This window comes from Lolium perenne, chromosome 7, assembly GCF_019359855.2.
Source record: "Lolium perenne isolate Kyuss_39 chromosome 7, Kyuss_2.0, whole genome shotgun sequence".
NCBI lineage: Eukaryota > Viridiplantae > Streptophyta > Magnoliopsida > Poales > Poaceae > Lolium > Lolium perenne.
This window is the reverse complement of record NC_067250.2, coordinates 146737383-146762223: the sequence shown is the minus strand read 5'-3', so window position 1 is coordinate 146762223 and position 24841 is coordinate 146737383. Positions and strand designations below refer to the sequence as shown.

Here is a 24841-nt window from a genome sequence, read left to right as displayed (position 1 = left end):
TAAGTCCATTAATGAATTGGGACTTCAAAAACACCTTGACAACATTTCAAGGTTGTATTTTACCCTAAATCAAGTATTCTCAAATCATTCTTAGTATTAACCTCTTACATGAAATAAAAACGACATCGGAAGGGGGGAACAAACCCTAAAAATGGAATCATGCATAATTGCTTCTTTAACCATTGCCCTTATCGGACAATGATGCTATTTTTCAGAACAAGAGGACAAGGGTCAGTCCATACCTACCAACTGCAGAACTTTGCAGTGTTCAGGCAAGTTCATCACTTGCTCATGTCAATTGAGTATTTTTATCAAATTACTTGCAAAGTATTATGGTTATCACTATTGCACAAAAATCAAAACCACTACTTTCATAACTATGAATATGACTATGTGGTGGGCAATGGAACCATGGATTGTGTTGATATGGTGGAGGTTCCATTGCACGGGCTTATATCCATCTAGGATTAAACAACAAATGTCGCCAGTGATTCTTGTGCCGTAATATCCGTGTTAACCATAAGATCCGGAGTGGGACGGAATAGTCAAAAGTGTTTCCACCTCTCGTTCATCAACGGATGCGCTTTACCGTAGACACTTGTATCTGTCAGGGCAAGCGGTGGGCTGGGGAAGCCTTAAGTCCCCACGGCATAGTCCGTAGACACTTGTCGCTCGAAGTGCAAGCGGTGGGCTGGGGAAGCCTAAAGTCCCCACGGTATTGCGGTCTATGATGGGTTGCAGCTACCGGCGAAGGAGTTTGGTTCGATCCCAAACTGTTGTCGTGGTCGGGGTCCATCCTTAAGTGGTATAAGAGGACCGACGAGGACCCAGGGTCGGGGTATGCAACAAAGGGTGGGTGTTCGAGGTAGCGGAGGAACATGATTGGCTAGACCTTATACCGGGCCTCACACCTAAGGAAGTGTGGACGGGAAAGCTGCCCGGTTGGCACCAAGGTTAAGATCTCTTATGGGTAAAGCAACACACCTCTGCAGAGTGTAAAGAAGCGTGACTGTCACTCCCTGTTCCGGGATTGAGGAACTGCGAACGCGGCCGGAAAGGAGCTCCATGAAGTTCTAGTAAACCGGTGAAGGCTGACGGACATAGCTCTTTGAAATAAAAGCAATCTCTTGAAGAAATGTTTATCAAAACTTGCATTGGTATTAGACTTTCTGGTCTAATATCGTAGCTAGTGCATTAAACACCTCTTATCTATAATGAACTTGTTGAGTACGCTCGTACTCATACCACTCTTAAACCCCATGCTTAGATTGTCTGAACCGTCTGGAGGAGGAGGACTACGACAGCAATGATGGAGCCGAGATCATCGGCTACGAGGAACCAGATCTCTCAGGAGGTGTTGAAGGCGTAGACTACATCATAGTCTACGGATCCGGGAAGGCTTCCGGAGGAGAACAAGCCTAAAGATATCAGGAGGAGTAGTAGTCGCCGAGCAGCGCGAACTCTTACTATATAGCTGCTCGAATAAATCCATGTTTAGTTTAATGAGACAATGGTATTGTAAGTTAAGTTGGGTTCGCCTCGAACCCAGGAGTTATCCTCTTAGGACCCAAGAGGAGCTCCGAGACGACTTGTGTATGATGATTGTAATAATATGTGAATGAGTTATGGACCTTGCTATGTTCTGTTGTACTACTCTGAGGGATGTAATATTTGCGGAATGGTACTTCGCGAATGTTATATCAACGACTGGCATACTACAACATGCAGTGGTATGCAAGGTCACCACAGCCGCCCTCCGGCCTTTCCGCTCCGCCGTCGACATCTTCCGGCGCAGAAAGTCTTCATGCCACTGATCATCGGTCCATCCTTCCGGCTTCTTCTTCGGGGCCGGCGCCTTCCGCGGCTTCGCGAACGGCGCTTTCGCCCCTTTCGTCGCATTGCCCGGTGGCTTCTTGGCCGCTTTCTTGGCCATCTTCTTGGGGGCTACCGGCGGCGTCATGGAATGGGGAGAAGGTAGCGGCGGCGGGTGGACGGCGGGAGGGAGAAATGAATCGGCGGCGGGGAAAGGAGAAATGAATCTGCGGCGGGGGAGGCCAGAAATGTGCGGCGGGATAGGCGCGATATGGCGGGAGGGGCGGGATTTGGCGGGAGTGGGAGACGATTTTTCACTGAGCCGCTGACGCGCCGGACCCGCGTCGGTTCGCCTCGCTTTTCGGTGTGTCCGGCGTCCCCGATGCGTCCCCTGTGGGACGGGGACGGGCTCGGGGCGCCGGACACCGTATCGGGCCGCGCCGGACAAAAATGAGCTTGGGGGACGCGGTTGGAACGCATTTTTTGTCCAGCGCGTCCTAAATCCCTTTGGGGGACACGGCTGGAGATGCTCTTAGAGTTGTACCAGACTGGTTTTTTAACAGCTCCCGGATACTAAGAATTCATAGAAAAGTTAGTGTTCAGACAGTTGATGTTCAGACAACAGTTCATACTAGCAAATGCAGTCAAGATGTTACCAGTGATGCAAATCAACCCAGCGATTTTTCCCCACATACCACGTGTTAAATAATTCATGTAAAGATTACTGTCGTATTCTCATCAAGTGCATCCATCCTGTTAGAATATAAGCACATTAAACAAAAAAGACAAACAGTACTTTGCAGAACAGTTGCTAGTAAGAACTAAGTTTAAAGTAAAATTTCCTGAAAAAATATAACAAGTAAAATGACATAGATCTCCAGTTTCAACATCATAGAACATTTTTCCCTATCTCTTCTAGCATGAATTTCACCTTCGGCCGGTGGAACATGAAGTCGCGCTCACACTAGCTTGAGTGGAAGTAGTGTTATCTCCCTTGGTGTGAGTATCTTCACATTGCTGACTCCTTAAGACTGAAATCTTACCACATTGCCAAAGTAGTGTCCATATTTTCGCTAAATTATGTGTATGAATCTATGAATTTGTAGATAACAAACTCATTTTGCCATACAGGACGCAGTTATAATATAACGTTTTGTATGTGTTTGGACCAGCTATTTGTTAGTTTTTGTAGCACGACCCCTCTATTTAATTCAAGCACATGGATCCAGCGGTGTTAATTGTCACTCTTTTACTTCTCAGCAACCCAATCACAACCCCCCGGCTAGCTTCGTGACTCGTCTATTAATAGGAACTCGTCGCATCTTTGTCGACTCAACTATTTAGCTACTCGCTTCGCCTTGTATCCACCGTATATGTATCTAGTACCTCATATGCAAATAGAATAAACACTATCCCAACATGCATGCAATGTAAGTCGATAGTGTGTCATTTCCTTGCGTGGAAACGGGTGGCAGCAGGAAACGTGACAACTGGCTATTGACATAATCAAATTTTAATGGATTTGGTATGTCTTCTTGTGTAAGTTATCAAGCAGGCGTTCTGCAAGCAGGTAGCAGCTTGGTCTGCACACTTTGACGACCATAATAGTACAACGCTACTACTTGATCTTGCCAGCCAGCACGTAGGTGTGTGCTTTCAGCGAGTATATCACCATTAGAGGCCAGTATCTTTCGAATCACTTTCAACGTCTTCAGAAAATGGCAGTTCCTCATCAGATAAATACCCGTAAGGTTGCAGCAATGTTACAAATCAACCAGACAATCTGAGAGCGCCAATTAATTTGGATCAGAAGGAATGGTATTGTTTTCAGGTAACTTGCAAATACCACTTGTTCATAAATTCGAATAAATATACTTAAGCTTTGAATAACCAAGGAAGGAGTTCGGGAGAACAAATGAGGGGCAAGAAATGCCTGGGGCATGCACAGAAAAGCTCGTCTCGTGAAAATTGATTGCCAATTCCTCTCTAAAAGAAAGACAGTTACTCTTCGGATAAATACCCATAGTAGCACAAGCGATATAAATCAACCCGACAATGCCATTATTATTTTCAGTTATTTTTTCAAATACCAGCCTGGTAGCAAATTGTAAAGAAACACAGATATTACATTGCAAAATAGTTGCTACTTACTACTAGTAAAAAAGAAGTAACAACAAGAATGATGGCAGTCTTCACTTTCAGCATCATAGAATATTTCATAGTTTCCACTGGGGCTAATAGGATAACCCATGCATACAGCAGTTGTTTGGCACTTTCACATACAAAGGTAAAATCTATGGCAAGAGGGAGGAAGAAGATAAGCGTCAGAGTAGAAGAGCAAGACACTTTGAGTTCACTATTTACGAAGTTTTCTCCATAAGCTGGATGGGTGCCAATATGTTCTGTTTACTTGTCTCCACGATACAGCCATTCATCACCATCTCTTCAAGCATGAAATGCACTTTCTCCAGATGGAACATGATGTCAAGCTCACACTGCCACAAAGGAAATTAGCATTAGCAATAATTATGTCAGTATCTTTACGATGCCCAACCCTTAGGATATGTAAGCTTACCACATTGCCAAAGTGGCGGTCCATAGTCTCCACAAGAAGATGTATGAATTCGAGGATAGCTAACTCATTCTGTTAAACACAATACAACTGAAATATTGTCAGGAGACTCAAGGTACAGATGCATATGCAGAGTTGTTATAGTGCAGTAGTATTACTAATACTATAGAAGCAGTAGGAATATCAACACACAGAAGTTGCCAACGAATCGGGCCATCAAAGGATAATTCAATAGCAATACCAGCTATCAAAGAAAGATACCTCATTTCAGATATATGTACCAATGTGCAAATCCTACACTGGCAGTTCTGTAATGATGTGATAAGGCTGTCTGGTTGTTGGGAAACTAAGGGAGAGTTCACAGTAAGATCTTTTATGATACATTTGCACACTAAAGGTGGATTGATGTATTTGGGTTGCCAGACTGAGTTAGTGCAGACTCTTTCGCCCTTTTTCCTTGTTTCCTTGGCTGTACCAATAAAGCAAAATGTTGATATGGGCTGAGGAGAAACGTGAGATTTCTCACGCTTCTGCTCATGCAGGTTGCGGTATAATGGCGAAAGAGTCAGGTTAGCATAAGGTTATGCAAATATATTAGGAAAATCAAAACCATGGAAACATATTGTTTTTTTCCTAACATGCCTTGCAAATAAACATGCAGTCAACACTATAGTACATCCAACAAAACATCTCCACAAATGCAGGCTAACCAGCAACCAAACAGCATTTCCTGCATGACCTCAAACCTGTTCCTACTTCCAACTCATCCTGCTTTTACCTTTTTGGAGCCAACTCAATAACCCATCCAACTAATCACACCCTAAGTTTACAATTTTGAATAGCAGTGATAGGTATAGCAAGGCAATACGAAACCAGGGAATGTTCATTTGTTCACCGACATTCCAGAAGTCCACAAACTCAATCTCAACGTGAAATAAAAGCTACAGATGGAAAATTATTTATCTGGAAAGAATCAACAATGTACTAGTACATTTCATCCCTTCACCTTTATTTCAGTTTTAGCATCCACAATGTACTAGCTATATATAATTATGCATTTGAATGTCCTTGCGAAAAATATTGTCTAGCTTATACAACAGTATAACAATCGGAGTCTCAAACAACTGCAATTCCACACTTTGACCATCCAAGCAGCATCTGGTATTCAACCTCAATATCAAGTCTGTATTGCGAATGTCTAGACATCGAAACAAAAATATTGGTATTCAATATCAATGTCAAGCCTCCCAATGCGAACATCCAAATGGGGCATTATTTTCTTTATTTACTGGAGCCTCCTATTTAATACAAGCACATGCATTCAGCAGTGCTTATTAAGTGCCTCTTACTTCTCAGCAATGCGGAGAATATTAATGCCAACGGCTTTGCATCTTTGTCAATTTGTGTATTTTACTAGCGTCTCTCGCCTATATTTATCATCCTCATATGCAAAGAGAACAAACTCTTTCATCAGATCATCAGAGAACAAACACGAGAGACGAGACATACGCAAATCTATAGAATACAAGTGGAAATTGGAACATTGTTGTTCTAACATGCATGGAAGTGGATCGTCAGTTTATTATTTGGAAATAGATGGCACCAGGAAGTGAGACAACGGCCAGATAACGCTATCATGTAGAAATAGAATATATGTATTAGCTGGGAGGGCAATTGGCACTAACTATTTGCCACCATGCTACAAATCACCATCTCCAGAGTCGAGAGACCAGAAATCAGGTCACTAAGGACGGTGAGCAGTTGAGTTGTATTATACAGAGAGATTAAGGTTTTGTTTTCTTCCTTGTGGTGGAGTTCTACGTTGGCTTGTTGGTTTTTCAAAACTCTTCCATAATCATGAGATGAGGCGCAACTCTACTACATATGGTATTGTCTTGACCATCAAGAGCTCTCTCATAAAAAAAAGGTGTCCTGTGTAAGGAGCAAGGAGCAACTAAATCAAATGGCAAGGGAAGTGTTTAACAGAGCACAACGATGGCTCCACCGCTGCAATGAGGAATCGAATACAAGTGTAAGAACAATGGTGTTATTAAATTTCCTTCAGCCTGTTTTCGATAGTTGTAGCAATTAGGTCAATGTGTTGGAAGTTGTCATCTCAATTATACTGATCTGATGATACCTTCCAACTAATTTCACTTGTATTAAGCGGTAGTTTTGCTAAGCCCACAGCATATACCCAGATATAGTTTATTTTGCGTTAGCAATGATTGAATGAGCAAACAGAAAATAATCTCAACAGGACAGAAAAACAGAAGTACAATAACAGTAGGCAAACTTCACAACGCATATTACAAACTACAAGAGAAATACCAATGCTTTGGAAGATCGATGACGCAATTAGATATGTATATCCCTCTTATTATCCTATCATCTACATATTAGTTTTCGTTTAGCCAAGCCAGATGATTAGAGCTGAGCGCACAGCATATTCCCATGAATGGACTGCATCAAGATTCGCTAGGACTATCTAACTGGTGTGACGACTGACGATGGTGTAACAATAAATTTATGCACATGGGAGACAGGGCTGGCGGAATTCACACCTCATCATTGTCGACGCCGACGAGGAAGAAGAGGGAGGCGTAGCGCCTGTAGACGACCTTGTAATTCCGGTGCTCCACAAAAGAACACTGCATTACCACACAGTTCCCGTCAGACAGACATGAAAATCAAGGTCAGTAGCCCATCTTGATCCAGATCCAAAAAAAAAAAAAATCGTTCTTGGTCTGCGACAGAACTAGGGTTGTTGGATCCAGCATAAGAAAAGGGAAGAGAACTGATAAAGGTGCTGAATTTGCTGGTTCAAAGATGAGATGGGCGGGTAGTACCTGCTGGTCGGTCCGGGCGAGGCACTTGCGGACGATCTCGCCCTCGAGGGCGCGACGCTCGTCGAGAGAGAGGTGCTCGTAGTACTGCGCCAGCCGCGTCTGCCCCTGCTTGTTCACCAGCAGCACGAACCGGATCCCCATCTCTTCCTTTCTTCCTCCTTCTCTCTCCTCTCGCTCCTCGGCTTCTTCTAGTCTTCACACCTCTCTTTCTTCCGGCTCGTGTTTTCTTTCAAGAACATCGACACGGTTTTGGGACTTGCAATTTAATACCTGTAGGCATTATGTACTGTATGTCGAACTAAAATATATCATAGATATTACATTAAAAAAATATCATAGATATATTTATATTATAAATAACTAATATAAATTAAAGTAGGTATTTTAGAAAGGTGTTAAGAAAGTACTACTCCATCTGATACATCTAGATTTAGATAAATCTCAGACATCTATTTATAAATAGAGATAGTATTAATTTTGGAAAATTATTTTTTATTAAAACCATTTCTCATTATTGCCCAAAGATTATATAAAATTTAATTGGTAAATACTTTTCTATTCATAATAAAAATATACCGATTTTGAGCTCTATAATGGTACCGTATCTAAACCACTTATAAAAGAGTGAACATACTGCCCTACTATGGATTGGGCTAATCAGCGCCAGATATACCATCCAACGGCTTAGATTTATTATTCTGTTATTGTCTGTCGTGATTTGTTCCTCCGATTCTGGCAACCAAATCCCGTGGCCCTTGCCACCACCGCGAGTTGCCACTCGTCGCCCTCTGTTTGCACCCCAACATCGCGCATGCGTCTTCGGCCGAGTCCAGTGAGGCCCCGATAGTTCTCTCCTCCTCTACCTCGTCGTTGACTACGTGTATAGCTTTTGAAGGTTTGCAACTATTGTGTCTTCAATGGTGCCACCCCCAACCATTTGAGTTGGTCAATTACATACTAGAGGAGGCATAATTATGGTTACTAGGTAGGACCAAAGCAGTGTCTTGCTCCCCTCCCCCCATCCATCCTGCGATGCTATAGTTCTTTTGTGTTCTTCTCTTTTTTCCCTTTTAGTGAATTTTGAACTTTGTAATCTTCTGATCAGACTCTTTTCCTTCCGCATAGCTCTCCAAAAACAAAGTTTAACGTGGATGGACAGTTAATCACTTAGGAATTCCACTTCTTGTTCTTCCAGTTTACAAAGATACAAACTTTGGTGTGTGTTCGAGAAAACATGATGTGAAAAAAGAAAGTACATTCTTAGAAGGCATATGGATCCGTGCCACCCCACTCACATCTAACATCCATCCTCTTCTCCCGCATTGATGTTTTACAAACCTTTGACGTATGGCTACTGTCATTGCCTATTCGTAAACTTCACATAACAGAATCTAACTCCTCAGTCCAAGCTCCGGCTACGCGATGTAGCGGTTTTTCAAGGCGAGGTTTGACTCCGGCTAGTATGAGGTCATTGGCTCGTTCGACCTGCCCGTTGGATTGTGGATGGGCCACAGATGCCAGGTCAAGCCGGATCCCTACGTCATTGCAATAATCTTTTAGTTCTCCCTGAGTGAAGTTCGTGCCATTATCTGTGATTATGCTGTGTGGGATGTTATATCTCACTACGATGCTGCAAACAAATTTTAGTGACGTAGCACCATCTGCTTTTCTCACTGGCTTTGCCTCGATCCACTTACTGAACTTGTCAATAGCAACCAAGAGGTACTCAAAACCGTGAGGAGATGATTTCTTTAATTTTCCGACCATATCGAGCCCCCAGACCGCGAACGGCCAAGTGATAGGGATGGTCTTCAGCTCCTGAGCCGGAGCATTTGGTTGAGTAGCATAGTACTGACAACCTCAACAGGTTTTCACTATTTTCTCAGCATCTTCTTTAGCTGTTAGCCAGTAAAAACCTTGTCGGAAAGCTTTTGCAACGAGGGACCTGGGAGCGGTGTGATGCCCGCAATCACCTGCATGGATCTCTCTTAGGATTTCGATGTCGTCTTGATTTGAGACGCATTTCAGAATTGCACTTCGTTTATAGAGCTGTCCATAACCTATTGTGTAGGATCTTGCTCATCTGACGACCTGTCGTGCGAGGACTTCGTCCTCCGGTAACTTCTTGCGGTCAATGAGGTAATCCAGGAAAGGTCGGATCCAAGCCGGAGTGATTACCATCACCTCCTTAGCCGGAAACAGTGCCACCTCTGGATTTTCCGGGTTAGCGCCCTTCACCGAGGGTATCCGTAGATGCTCAAGGAAAATTTCGGGCGAAATAGATTTCCTGCCGGATCCGAGCTTGGACAGCATATCTGCCGCTGTGTTATCATCTCTCCTAACGTACTTGACTTCGTATCCGAGGAAGCACTTGGTGATCTCGTCAACTTCATCTCTGTAAGCCGCCGTAATGGAGTTTCTGGCGTTCCAGGTTCCGGCTACTTGTTGTGCCACCAGGTCAGAATCTCCACAGCATATGATGTGCTTGATCCCAATTTCCTTAGCGATGCGCTAACCGTGTAGTAGAGCCCCGTATTCCGCCATATTGTTTGTAGCTTCGAAGTAGATCTGCAGAACGTATTGCAGTTCTTCTCCGGCTGGTGACTTCAGGGTGACTCCAGCCCCCGAGCCTTGATGCTGCTTGGATCCGTCGAAGTGCATGACCCAAGTTTCAGGTTCCAGCACAGGGTCGCCATCCGGAACCTCGGTCCAATTAGCGAAAAAAACCGTCAATATTTGGGATTTGATCGAGGTTCTGGCTTTGTAGTTGATGTCGAAGGCAGAGAGTTCTATGCCCCACTTTGCTATGCTCCCTGTTGCATCAGAATTGTTGAGGATGGTTGACAATGGAGCTTTGCTCACAACTGTCATGGGATGCTCTTGGAAGTAGTGTCTCAGCTTCCGGCTACCTAGGAACACGCCATAGACTAGCTTCTGAAAGTGAGGGTATCTCTGTTTGGATTCCTTTAGTACCTCGCTAATGTGATAGACTGGCCTTTGGACTCCGTATTCATGATCTTCTTCCTTTCGTTCGACCACGACAACGAGACTGATGACCTTGTTGGAGGCTGCCAGGTAGAGGAGCATAGGCTCTGACTCTTCCGGAGCTGCCAAGATAGGCGGGGAGGAAAGTATGTCCTTCAACCTCTGAAGTGTTGCATCTGCTGCATCATCCCAGACAAATTTGTGTGTTTCTTCTTCTACCGTCGGAGATTTTCAAAGGTTTTCGTGAGGTCGCTGATCAAGTCGGATCCTTTCCGGGTCATGACCGCGATGTCGTCGACGTATGCGTGTACGTTCCAGCCAATTTTGTCCTTCAAGCCCCGCTGCATCGTACGTTCGTAGGTGGCACCTGCATTTTTCAAACCAAAAGACATGGTGACGTAGCAGTAAGTGCCAAAGGGTGTGATGAACGAGGTCACCTTTTGGTCAGACTTCACTACAAGAAAAGTTCTGATAGACAACGTCCCAAAATCGTCCGCTAAGGGGTATTTTTCGTCGCCTATGGGCCAAACCCGACGATATGGGTTCTGTTGTCGAAACTGCGTCAGGCAAAGTCCTATGACGATTTTTTCGGTCCGTCGCGCTTGGGCGCCCTTCCGCCACGGAAAATCGAACCGTTGCAGAAGTGTTTCCGGGAGCCCGTTGACTGCTGACGTCATGCAAACTGCCACGTGGCAGACGTCGTTAACTGGCTGAAACCCCGTAATAGATGGTAGGCCCACACGAGGCCTGTCACGTCTTAAGCGGGCCGGCCCATTAAGTTTGCGGGCCGGGCCAGCTGACTTAGTTTGACCAGTCAACTATATAGCTGGGTTGGTCCATTAGTTACGTGGGCCGGGCCTAACCTCTAAGGTTGACTGGTCAAAAACTTTAAAGGGCCGGCCCACTAAGCATGTGGGCGGGGCCGAATGCACTCGTTTGACCGGTCAACAGGCAAAAGGGCCGGCCCATAAGACATGCGGGACCCACTTTCCTGTTATCGGGCCGGCCCATTTACAAAGTGGGGTCCACCTTAAAGCAAGTGGGCCGGCCCAATTAGCATGTGGGTCCCACTTTCCTGCTATCGGGCCGGCCCATTTAGTACGTGGGGTCCACAATAGATCAAATGGGCTGGCCCAACAAGCCAGTGGGCCAGGCCAAAAACACAGGTGGGTCCCGCTTTCCTGTTAAAGGTCCGGCCCATTTAGTATGTGGGGTCCACCATATAGTAAATGGGCCAGCCCAACAAGATAGTGGGCCAGGCCAAAAACACAGGTGGGTCCCACTTTCCTTTTAAAGGGCCGGCCCATTTAGTATGTGGGGTCCACCATATAGCAAGACGGCTGGCCCAACAAGAAAAGTGGGCCGGGCCAAAAATACATGTGGGTCCCACTTTCCTGTTAAAGGGCCGTCCCATTTAGTACGTGGGGTCCACCGTATAGCAAGTGGGCCGGCCCAACAAGATAGTGGGCCGGTCCAAAAACACAGGTGGGTCCCACTTTCCTGTTAAAGTGCCGGCCCATTTAGTATGTGGGGTCCACCATATAGCAAGTGGGTCGGCCCAACAAGATAGTGGGCCGGGCCAAAAACGCAGGTGGGTCCCATTTTCCTGTTAAAGGGACGGCCCATTTAGCATGTGGGGTCCACCATATAGCAAGTGGGCCGGCCCAACAAGATAGTGGGCCAGGCCAAAAACACAGGTGGGTCCCACTTTCCTGTTAAAGGGCCGGCCCATTTAGTGTGTGGGGTCCACCACAAAAGCTTTTGGGCTGGCCCAGCAAGTTAGTGGGCCCAATTAGTATGTGGGGTCCACGGTAAATCAGGTGGGCTGGCCCGATGAGTTAGCGGGCCGGCCCAATAAGTTTGTGGGGCCCACTTTTCTGTTACTGGGCCGGCCCAGTAGTGGGTGGGTCCACCTTAAAGCAAGTGGGCTGCCCAATAAGTAAGTGGGCCAGCCCGTTTAGTTGGTGTTTATATGCCGGCATAATAGGCGTATTAGGATTTTGCGGGCCGGCACATATGTGATTTCGCTTAATTGGGCCGTTTAAGTGGTGGGAATTTGTGATTTAGATACTGAGAATATTTACGCAGCACATGATTTCTGTCGGATAGCCTCACTTACCACAAGCACCAAAGAAAAAATGCGCGAAAGAACTATAAAAACTAACTAAATATTACATCAGCTGCAAGGCTTTGAAAAAATATTACAGAACCCAGAGAAATTGAATGGTAATTAAACCTAGCAATACAATGAAGCGATCCGGCAATCTTTTAAGTTGTCCATGCGGCACCTATATCTGAAACAAAGACATTACAAGTTAAGACAGCAACAATGGAAAGGCAAAGACACTACAATATTGTTTGCCAAAGAATTTGGAACTCATCATTTCGTCGTTATAACAAGATCATTGTAATGCGCACAATAAGCAAACAAAGAGTGCATGCCGCATACCAACAGCCAATATAACAGAGCATGTTAGAATGAAACAACAGACTTACTACTGTCGAGTCCCATGCAAACCAACATGTTCAGGGAGTACAAAATTGGCATGAACAACATAGTAGCAGGCTATAAATTTTGTAACAACGACTGAGTAAGATGAAGTTATGATGGCTACATCTACAGAGGAGGGAATGTATACCAAAAATAGAAGTTACGATGGCAAAAGCTAAAGAGGAGGGAATGTGAACCAACATGTGCCAAGTGCAATTACTTCATTTTGGCCGTGAACTAAATAATACTCTTGAACTTATAGTGAAGGGGATGCAAATCAAGATGTTTCGGGATATAAACTTGTAATGAGCAACACATAGAAGATAGTTAATGATGGAGCTTAGGATGGACCAGATACAGAATATAGTGGGATCACCTGTGAACTTGTATAAGAGGGAATGCAAACCAATATGTTCAGCATTCCATATGTGAGCGTCATGCCAAGTCAGAGAAACAAGTCAATAATGCAGCTTTTGAAGAACAAGATGGCACGCAAAATTATTATCTAGTAGTATGACAAATTTATTTGTACTACAGGCTAGATAGAAGAGTGATAGCATGCCAAACTAAGTTCTTACTTTGTTAGCTTACAATGAACTAGATACAAAACAATGGCATCACCTGTAGTACAGGGAATGCAAGCCAACATGGTCATGGAGTAAAACATTGGCACAAACAACATAGTAGCAGGCCATAATTTTTGTAACAACGACTGAGCAAGATAAAGTTATGATGGCTAGATCTACAGAGCAGGGAATGTAAACCAAATATAGAAGTTACGATGCCAAAAGCTATAGAGCAGGGAATGCGAACCAACATGTGCAATTACTTAAAATTGGCCATGAACTAAATAATAGCAGGATGTTACTATAATAGCTAGGAATAAAACAGATAGGAGTTATAATGGCATCACTCATAAACTTGTAGATAAGGGAAACAAATCAATTTGTTTCGGGATATAAAGTTGTAATGAGCAACACATATATGATAGTTAATGCTACGGCTTAGGATGGACCAGAAACGGAATATAGTGGGATCACCTGAGAACTTGTAGAAGAGGGAATGCACACCAATATGTTCACCATTCTATATGTGAGCGCCATGCCAATTAAGAGAAACAAGTTAATATTGCAGCTTTCAAAGAATCAGATGGCAGACAAAATTATGATGGAAGTAGCTGTTGTGACGAGTTCAAATAAATTTGTACTGCAGGATGGCAAAGCGATAGCATGCAGGAACTAATAGCAGGCAGTTACTTTGTTAGCTTACGACGAAGTAGATAGAAATAACAATGGCATCACCTATAGTACAGGGAATGCAAACCAACATGTTCAGGGAGAACAATATTGGCATGAACAAAATAGTAGCAGCCTATAATTTTTTTAACAATGACTGAGCAAGATAGAAGTTATGATGGCTACATCTACAGAGCAGGGAATGCATACCAAAATGTTCAATCTCTTAAAATTAGCAATGAACTAGAAAATAGCAAGGTGTTACGGTCATAGCTAGGAATGAACTAAAAGAGCTTCAGACAAACAAGCATCTGAACCCAGAACATGGCGCTAAAACAAGGGACTTACATTAGAAGAAGCACTCCGTGGGAGTCACAGCAGATCTTCCTGGGGTTGATAGATCCGGTGATGAAGTACGCTACATATGTTACTTGGGGTTGGAGAGACGGCCATTACAATTCATGGTTACTCATCTCATCTGCAAAAACGTAACGGCGCGTCGTTAGCACAAACAGGTTCCCCCAAGATTAAACAAGAACTTGCAGGCAAGCAATAGAAAAGCGACAGTAGAAGAGTTTAGATCATGCACGGCGCCGGTGAAGCAGATCCGGTTCATGCACAGCGGTGTCGGTGAGCAAGATCCGATGCGGTGGACGACGGATCCGGCGAAGCGGCTCCGGTGGGGTGGACGATACCGCAACTGAAGCGACTGCGGTAGACTGCTAGATGAGCATATGGTTTCGAGATTCGGCGGAGATGATCCGGTCCGGTTGATGACGGCGTCGATGAAGCGGCTCCGGCAGGCAGCCGGATGATGAGGATCGCGAGGCCTCGGGTAGGCCAGGGAAGTCCGGCGGGGATGTTCCGGTGCGGCGGTCGTGGAGGTGGGAGAGAGAGCGACTTGGGAAGTTCCGGTGGGTGTGGTCTCAGAGGAGAGACTGAGGGAAATGAATTTTTTTCGGTTAGTTTCCGGGGCTAGGGAGGTGGTGATCGAAACAAATGACGGGTAGACCCCCCACCAACCGACTTATACATGGACATTGTTGTCATCTTTACGAGGGTAGAATGGGAAGTTAGAAGCGTGTGAAATATTTGTATTTTTCGGGCGGGAAGTTTTGCCGCTGGAATGAGATTTCGAATTTGGCTACCGTGCAAGTAATACAAAAATATGAGACCGTACTAGTACGGCCAAATGTCACATCAAGTCATCATCACGTTGAAAATTAGCATCATTAGAAAGTGCTTTTCAATACGAATCCAACGATACTAATTACATATGGAGTATAATATAATCAAGATTGTGTTGCTCAATTTTTATTGTCAAAGTTCATCTTGGAATACGCGTGGGCATTATTCCTTGGGACGGAGGTAGTACTTACCACTATGACTAGTCTAATATAAAAATGGTAGACCATGCGAAGTAGCTCTGCTCAGGCATTTATTCCCAGTGGTCATATCAAGTCATTATCACAAACAAAATCAGTTACTCCCATGTCCTCCGAACTGCAATTCAAAAATGCCTCTGAAATATTTCGGAGTTAATTGGCTAGTGGTTTTTGCAGCTCAACTGATTTTGAGTTTGAGTGTGGCTACAGTCGAAACTATATCTGTATCTGTCCATCTATATCTATATTTGTCCACCTATCCACTATATATATAAAAAATCTTAGTTTTTGAAATCAGATAAGCCATCACCATGATGCACAAGCAATTATTGGCCGTTGGCACATCAGTTCTCCAACGCTTGATCCAACGGTCAAAGTTCCCTTTTTTAAGAGAACGGTCAAAATTCATTTGATTCGCTCGGGAACTGCGCGCGCCAAAATGAGTCTGACGAAGATGTTTCTAGGGTGTGTTCGGTTTGGGGATAGGTGGAACGGAATGGAATCGTTCCGCACTCAGAGCCCGTTTCGTTCGGTTGCAACCTAGAATAGAATGAAGTGGTTTCTCCAAATGGAATATTCCCTCTAGATCCGGAATGAAGTGGTTCCTCCGATTCGGCCGGACGAGGTGGAACGGGTGACTATCACACGCTGATTAATTAAGTTTAGCAATAATTAACCATGTTTAGCACTACTTAATCAAGTTTAGCAAATAATTAATCGAGTTTAGAATAATTAATCGGGTGACAATCTCACTCATTCCATTCCATTCTCATCCCATTCCAAAACCGAACACAGGGATGGAACCGTTCCGTGACAATTTTTTGGTCCAAACCAAACACAGGGATGAAACGGTTCCGTGCCAGTGGAATGGAATGTCCATTCCATTCCACCCCATCCCCAAACTGAACACACTACTAGAGTTCTCACGGACGCGCCTTGGCGATACATTGAATGCATATCGTGCAAGGTCAAAAAAATGCAAATATTGCAGGATCGTATGTGGCTCCTATGAGCTGAAGTACTCCATGAAACCATGAACATACATGTAGATGTGAATCCCATGTAGATGATCTGAAGAACGACCCGCTGCATCTTTCACAAATCCATCTACATGGCATCATAAACTTTAATTAGGAAGCAACCACTTAACAATCATTGCCCAAAATCTAACGGGTTCGACAATAAGCTGGTAATTCTCTATTATATATAAACACCAAAAAAAAAAATTAGCAAGTAAGAAAGAAGTGTCAATGCCACCAGGACTTACAAAAAAAGGGAATTAGCACTTTGTAATCTCTTTGTTTTAACAGCTTATGGTTGCCTAATGTAATGGTAAGTACTAGCTATCAAGTGGTTTCGTCTGTCTTGATGTATCACCGTTCCTAAAAAATAAAAAAAATAAAAAACTTAAGATCTGAACTCCTGGCTCAGGAGTACATACATGACACATGAGCAATCTAAATCCATCCAGTCTTACACTGCTCCTGACTGACTTTGTCATAAATAAATGCTCTCTGAATTATGGAATGGGTGACTCACTCGTAGGCTTGTGTCATACAGTTTCTTTCAATCAACTACATGATGGATTCAAACTACACAAGAACTGTATCCATAGTCAGAGTTAGCCATGCTTTCCTCCCAGTCGATTTTCTGCCACCAAAAATGACTTGTTTGATGCCGAGGGGTCTGCAGTTTTTGGCAAAATCGAGAGACTGGTGTGCACGATGACGGTTGCATTACTTCTATAAATGTTCCTAGACTACCCGCGCGTTGGAGGCATCTCAGAGGGGCAAATCGATCGAGTCCGCTCGTTTCACCCGCGACAGTGAATTCCTCCACCCGCGGTTCACCTCGTCCGTCAGATTGCGGTAATTTTGGCTTACCTAACGATGCACGTTCGTGGTCCATGACAGCTGGGTCCATTTAGATGCGGGGCCACCAGGAAGAGAGAGCGTGGGCTGCTGAGGCCAGTCGGTTATGCTTTTTGTGTGCGCGGATGCAGCGTTGAAACCTAGATCGGTGAAACCACTCCTCCAATCAGCCGGCTTCTCTCCTCCCCAATCCCATCCTCCTCTCCCCTCCAATCCTGTCCATGTCCTCCTCCCTGATGCTCATCTCGTCTCCTCCTCTCCAGTGGACGGGCCGACTTCCGTCCCTCGATTCAGCGCCACTCAAGGATGCGGAGGTGATGGGTGGACGCAGGCGGGAGGAGGCGCTGCGGGATCGCGTCCCGGAGGAGGTCGGCGACGCTGAGGGTGAGCAGCGAGCGCCGATGGCCGCAGTGGCCAGCGGGAGGAGGTATTGCAGGAGTGCGCCACGGAGGAGAGCGGCGGCGCGACGGTGGAGTCTCCGACGCTGGTGCAGTGTGCCGCCTCGAGAAGGTCATCCACCTGCATCGCCCCTCGGTGGAGTCCCCGACGCTGGTGCAGTGCGCCGCCTCGAGAAGGTCATCCACCTCCTGGCGAGGCATCGCCCCTCCTTGTTCTCTATCTGAATTCTTTCTCTCTCATTTTGTTTATATTTTGAATAGCTAGGGTTTGTGTGGCTTACAACAAGCGCCAGCAGCCGTGTTCCCCAATGAAACCATGTAAGAAATGGATGTTGGGCATGTACGTGTAACCTGTCTTTTTGATGTATCAAAGTGTGCCATTTTTCTATGATGCATCATCTGTAGAACCTTGTTGTATTACCTTTTCCTGGTACTATTTTCTTATATGTCTTGATAAGTTGTCGCTGCTCTTGATCCACAGGTTATACATGATGCAGGTGTTGAGTTTGTTCGCTTCCAAGAATCGTTATTTTGGGTAACCAGGGCAGCCTGAGGGGACTGCCCAGGAGAGGCAATCAGGTCGCGCAGATCCGTCTCCTTGCTTACTATAACCTCAGGTGGTTCATGCCATTTGGAGCAGCCACGGATCTTTGTTAGCTGGTCCTCTCTCACCTCATGCATCCTCTGACTCTGATTTAGTTTTGTACTAAATGGCTAGGCAGATTTGAAAGAAGAAGAGAATATCGAGAATCAGATAGAAGAGATTGGTGAAGAAGAAGAAATAGAACAAGTTGTTTTCTCTGTCTTTTTGAACAATCGAGCTCGTGCCTGCCTTTTGATGTTAATATTTGTGCTAAATTTTTGAACCCGCTGCATCGTAAAGAACTACTTTGAAGAAAATATGTATTTGGCTACTTGGTTCTTTTGCCTGCGGTTGTTGCTTATGCGCCCTGCTCCGCCCACCACGGAGCCCCTCACACAGGGATATGGCTCATTTGTTTTCTCAAGGCAAGAATAGTGCTTTAGTTATTTTACAGCTATTTTAATTGTTGGTGCAAAAGGGGTGCCATTTCATGTCCGTTGTCAATGGAGATTGACCATGATGATGGAGGCATATGAATGAAGATGACAATGCTTTGGATGATGCTAATAGGTACAATGATATGGAGGTGGGCCAAATTTCTCCCATGAGCATGCATCATCTCTGATACTGGTTAAGGTGAGCTTCTCTGCCGTGATTATTTCTTCTTCTGATGTGTTCTTCTCATTCAGCATTGTAATTTATTTTCTGGTTTGTTTCCCCAAACATGAGGAGTTCATATCTGGGAAAGTCTAAAAGGGTAAGAAGCCACGGTAGAGAATTTATTAAGAAGCTAAAGGTGTCATATCCACCTCTTGCTTTCCGGAAGAAACCATGGTAAGTATCTTTAATGAATTATGTTTTGGTTTATCCACCCTCATCGGTTTGTGTAGATTTAGATCCAAATGCTCATGGGTATGCAGCATTGTCTTTACAACAGATTCTAGCAGCTGTATTTTATTTCAGTTTGTGTAGAGTTCCATCTGTATTTAAGTATCGACAGGAGGTACTGAATTATATGAAGCACCTTCACATTATTTCCAATTCAAGCGTTTTTTCTCAACTATTGCTTTTTGATTTGTGCATACAAGATGTTTGTATGTCCGCGAAGAACTGTAGCACTACATGTTCTAGGCAGTGTTTTAGTTGCAGAGTATGCATGGTTTCTTCAACCAGCCATTTTCTCTATCAGTTGCTTTTCGATTTTTATCTGGAAGCCAAGGTATATGTACAAGAAGGCAGCATACCAACAATTTTATAGTTAGATTGTGCATGTCCGTTGTGTGTTGCTAATTTAAGTCAGTTCTCTCGGTGCTTTCTAAAATATGCGGTTCTTGGTTAAAATATTTTCATATTCCCCTATCCAACACCAACTGTGCTTTATTTACTGGATTACAACTGCTAGGATGATAAGCTTAGGATTAGTAGTAGTGGCACTTGCCACTGAACTAAAATAGTAGTTGTTGATTTCTAAATTTTTGCATTGAGGGTATGCCCCTTCTCCTCTCTCTGAGAATTAGTAATTTTACATTTTGTTTGCGGGATTAGAAGGGCATCTATTGCTTGTGTGAGTGGTATGATCTTGTTCTCCGCCAACTCCTATTTATCTCCTCATGTCTTGTGCTCCACCATTGCTCTAGAGCATAGGCTGATTCTTATTATAAGCTTTGGTAGCGAGTGAGAAAACAGAGATGACGTCCCAATTAATACTTCTCGTGGTATTACTTTTCAGTTTTTAAGCGAGATCAGCTATTATGTGAATACATTTTCTTAAGTCTTCAGGTTCGTTTTAGAATGACTTTTATTTGCTGACATTATAGAACTATGAAAATATTAAATAACAGTATATTAGTAAGGTTTTGCATAGAGATGTGGATCCGTATTGATTAGTAATCTTCTGTAAGTTCATAAGGTGTTGTGAAACTGTGGTTCTCTTATGAATTAAGGTTTTTCACTGGTGCCTCGGCTACAAAAGGTTATATACTTTGATCGAGACCAGGAATTACTTTGGTATGTCCTTCCCAGGCATAATAATAGAGCAGGTGGTAAAACCTCACCCATTCCTCAATTAATTTGTTCCTACAGCTAAGGAAGATGATAGTGCTTGCTATATGTACATAGTGATGATAGTGCTTGATAAGTTGTCGCTGCTCTTGATCCACATGTTATACATAATGCAGGTGTTGAGTTTGTCACTTCCGAGAATCGTTGTTTTGGGTAACCAGGGCAGCCTGAGGGTACTGCCCAGGAGAGGCAATCAGGCCGCGCAGATCCATCTCCTTGCTTACTATAACCCCAGGTGATTCATGCCATTTGGAGCAGCCACGGATCTTTGTTAGCTGGTCCTCTCTCACCTCATGCATCCTCTGACTCTGATTTAGTTTTGTACTAAATGGCTAGGCAGATTTGAAAGGAGAAGAGAATATCGAGAATCAGACAGAAGAGATTGGTGAAGAAGAAGAAATAGAACAAGGTGTTTTCTCTGTCTTTTTGAACAATCGACAGCGCCGCCGGCTATCGTCAGCCCTTGGTTAGCGGAGTTTTTCGCTTAACATCTACTGCATTATTCGTTACATTTCTTCTTACTTTGTTTGTTGGCTGAGTCAGTCTTTCTTTGTGCCTGTTTAGTGAAAATTGTATGCCGCTCATGTAGTTTGACAGTGTGAGCAAAATCTTTTAATACAATCCAAATTTGCACTTCAAAATTACTAAACTGAGCTATATGGCTAAAACATGAAAGAGCCTGTACGTAAAATGTGGTGTTCTGGAGCTGTATTTTAGATTCTTATAATATAGATGTTCAATTGGAGCATATGGTTTAGTTTCTTCATACAAGCCTGAGCATGGTCAGGTTGCAGCGACTTGATGCACATAAGGAAACCGTTTCAAAGTGCATTAAGATAGTGTGATGCCTTCAGAATCTAAGAATGATGTTTGTTCGTAGCTAACGAGGAAACACAAGAGAAAGAGAATGAGGTAGCTGGATCAAATGATTGGATGATGTGCCCAGTAAGTAGTCGAATTCCTAACACACCTTCAAGATTTTTTTTAAAATGTCCACCAAGCCTAAAAACCGCAAAAGGCTAGAAATTGTGTCATCAGATCCATATTTTTGTCGGTGAGTGGTGCATATTCAGCTAGAAGCTAGCCATGCACCTCTTTCCGTGATGAGCGCCATCTCCTTTCATTGAGCAAAGCCAAGGGTGGCACCTTTTCCGACTCCTTCAAATTTCTTCAGGTTAACGCTACTTTACAACCATATATCTAAAATCTTTAGATTTAAAAAAATAAAATTTGGACGTGTTGTCATACTGGTTTTGTTGATTGCTATTACTGATTGATTGTGCCAATAAGCATTGTAGTTTTAGGTTGACCTGTTCAAGCAGAAGGTGCAGTGTTCTATTTCGGGTCTTTAGATTGCCTATGGATATATGCAACTTAACTTGGGTTTAGATCTTTGTTGAAGACATATGATTTTTCTTACAAGGCATCCACCTTCCTGTGATGCAAATTTAATTATCCTACATTCCTGCTGTATATACTGCATTTCGGATTTGTGTATAGGTTTTTTGTGTATTGATATTTCCTCACTTGATTGAGTTCAGCCTCCCTATATATCGTGCTTTGTGGTTGTTTTCTGCTTGCCTTTTTTACTTCCCTCTCTAATACATTTCCTCCCAGTTACCTAATTAAGCCTTCCATGTGCAATTCTAATTTTCCCTTGCAAATAAAAGTTTCCACGTGCATTTGTAAGTTCCTTTTCCATGCCTCTATTTACATACCCTGTATTTATTTTAGAAGGACCCATTCACTTGAATTTACACAGCCACGCTACTGAAAACTATGCAATGAGTTCTTCTTTTCAGTTTTCACTCGTGTCTTTTGTTTTAAATTTTTTTAATTTCCTGCAGTATTGTTGTATTTTGCTCAGAGTATATCATTATTGTGGCACACAGTGGCTATTTTGAATGCCATTCATTTGGTTACTGTGTTTAAATAGTAGCTCTAAGGAACCATTTTTTTGTGATAGGTCTGTAGGATAATCTATCTCTCTTTAGTATGGTGAATACACATAGTTAAAATTTGATAAGTTGTACTCACTATATAACCTTCATTAGTCAATATATGGTTCAGATGTGCGCCAAGGGCATTGTCCTTTCCCATTACATAATTGTCATAGGTTTTCTGCTAATTATACCAATAGCTAGAGATAATAATTGCAAGTCTGTCTACTTTGTATGTATTTTATCATAAATCATGGCACGACTTGGACTTAATCAACATACTGAAAACCAAGATATCATCTCTTCTTTACTGCTATTTTCCATAAAGTGTTCCTAGATTCTCTGCCCAATTGGTTTTCCTTCGGTCATGATCAACGGTCCCTGTGTTTGTGGATCCATAGGTTTATGATCTACAGATTGACCTGACATGTTTTTTCTTTTCTACTTATTGGTGTTTTTTATCCTACTATCACGATTTATGAAATTTGAAGTAGTAAAACATAAAATAGTTTTGTTCCTGGTCAAATCCATTCAGACACTTTGTTTTTGTCTTCACTGTTATTGGTAGAGATTCGTTTCCTGTAATGTTCTCTTTATTTTCCGAAGTTTCTTCAATTCTTCCTAGCAGTTACTTGAGTATGTTGCCAGTTTCATACTTCTGACTTTGTTAAATTATCCAGCAACCTATGTTCTATGGATTGAAGATGGGGCTTCTACCATCTATGAGAAGGGCTCTAAATGTGTCTCTACAGGCCTTCTGCCGTTCATTTGTCCTGATTTTTATTCTTCCTCGGCAATTCAGAATTGGAGGATCCATTGGAAGCCAAATTATCACCCAAATCAGTATTTTTATGGTGACCACAGTCGTTTTCTTCTGTTGGGAAATAAGCCATCATTTGTTCAGGTTCGTTCTCTGCTATTCAAATCAAACAACATCCTATTAGGTGTATAGTTATTTCACTGTCTGGATTCAGCTTGACTTTAAATCTTTAATACAACTGCTTCCAATAAATTTCAGTGTGTGCACACAAGAAGGTGCAGTTTTACTCCACCTCAGAACACTTGCCGATGCAGTATCTTGCCTTCCAAGATTAGTGTGCCATACCTGAATATAACATAGAACACTTGCCGATGCACTATCAACAAATAAGTTGGTTGAAGATTGCAGCAGTCACATAATTAGATAAACCGAGAACTTATTAACCTGATTTTTTACACACAAATTTGCAATACACCAACAAGAACTGTGATTTGCCTCTTCGGAAACAAGCATGTTATATTCCACAAGCAGCAGCTATTGTTTCCTGAAATGATACGATTAGAGCGGGTGAGCCGTGTTGGTGATGCTGAGTGTAAAGCCATGAATCAATCTCCCTTTTCTCTTGATTGTGTATGCCCTCCATCCATGAGCTCTCCTTACTTATTTGATTCGTTCAATATAATATAATATCATTTAGGAGATAATGATGATTTCTCAACAAAAAAATCATTTATCAAAATCATTTAGTTTAGTTTCAATCTCATGCAAAGTAGTTCTGTTTAGTTGTTATAATTCCTAAATATTAGCTAGCAGTACATGTCAGATTTCAAAACAAAGAAACTGGAAAGGCATCTTATAATGTATAGTATAAGAACAGATTATGTTCCTTGAAAAATGTAAGTGTGCAGAGTGCATAGGTAGAAATATAGCAATGTGGTATGGAGTAATCCTAATTGACAATCAAGGTCTGAAGTTATGAAGAATCCTAATTGGAAATGGCAGCCATCAAATCTAATCTTTCATGACAAACATGTTCAATAACTGAGTTCTCTTCCTGCAATTCTTCTGCGACCAGCTCCATCGCGGGGCAGCTACTTCTTCTAATCAATTTTTGTCTCCCTAATTTACTTTCTACTTTATGCAACTAGAGTTCGGCTAGCAGGTAGACTCCTACAATAAAGGCGACAGCGGCCAGCTGCTGCACCTACCTTGTCGACTTCGATGCCTTCGATGGTCTTGCCAACATATTGCGATGATGTACAAGCCCTCCCTTTGCACGTCTTAGGATTGGTTACTGGATGCATGACACAAGAGAGCAGTGGTGCTGGGAACAAACGTTTTATTTTGGTAATTGGTATAGCATGTTTTCTTCTAACAATTAGCTTTCGCCCTCTCCAATATGCCCATGTTAGATGCTAGAAAATATGTGCTTGCTACATGTTAATTTTCAGTACCACCAGTGGCATATGTGTTTACCTTCAGTGCATTACTGTTGTACCTGACAGTTTCATCGGTTCGCTTTTTTTGTGTCAACTCTGAGTAAATTAACATGATGTAGTTATGCAACGAAGGCCTACACAAGACAGCATTGTCCATTAAGGACGGGTCAAACCTTACATGACAGTCCAGCAGAGTTGTATTAGCAAGTGGTACCTTCATAATGTACTACATATTTATTGCTTGATCATTTTTTGGTATTCTTTTCTGGCTTGACTACTTCTGAATTATGATAGACAACAATTATAGACCATCCCTTGTAGTTGATAATGTGTGTGTATGTCATTGGAGCTGGTAATACTGCTCACATAGAGTTTATTTTCTATGACCAAGTAGGTAGAGCGACTGTTGGGAAACCACCCATGACCATGCTACACTATTACCATCCTCGAACTGCTATAG

General features: G+C 43.0%; 1 protein-coding gene and 1 long non-coding RNA gene across 3 annotated transcripts; one reads left to right on the top strand and one right to left on the bottom strand.

Annotated features, from left to right (window-relative positions):
• Positions 1 to 3852: 3852 nt before the first annotated feature.
• LOC127300827 (AP-4 complex subunit sigma) lies at positions 3853 to 7479 on the bottom strand. The gene is made up of 4 exons (XM_051331006.2): positions 7234 to 7479; positions 6949 to 7035; positions 4388 to 4456; positions 3853 to 4307 (listed from the first exon to the last, which is right to left on the bottom strand). Exons 1-4 carry the CDS (start codon positions 7372 to 7374, stop codon positions 4173 to 4175), a joined length of 432 nt encoding a protein of 143 aa, XP_051186966.1. The 5' UTR covers positions 7375 to 7479; the 3' UTR covers positions 3853 to 4172.
• A 9840-nt stretch (positions 7480 to 17319) lies between these two features.
• LOC127300826 (uncharacterized) lies at positions 17320 to 20702 on the top strand. 2 transcript variants are annotated; one of them, XR_011748828.1, is made up of 4 exons: positions 17320 to 17775; positions 17860 to 17916; positions 20359 to 20477; positions 20579 to 20702. It is a non-coding gene; the product is annotated as an uncharacterized lncRNA (long non-coding RNA). The 2 variants fall into 2 exon arrangements; XR_011748827.1 differs by having other exon boundaries at positions 17860 to 17938.
• The last annotated feature ends 4139 nt before the right edge of the window (positions 20703 to 24841 follow it).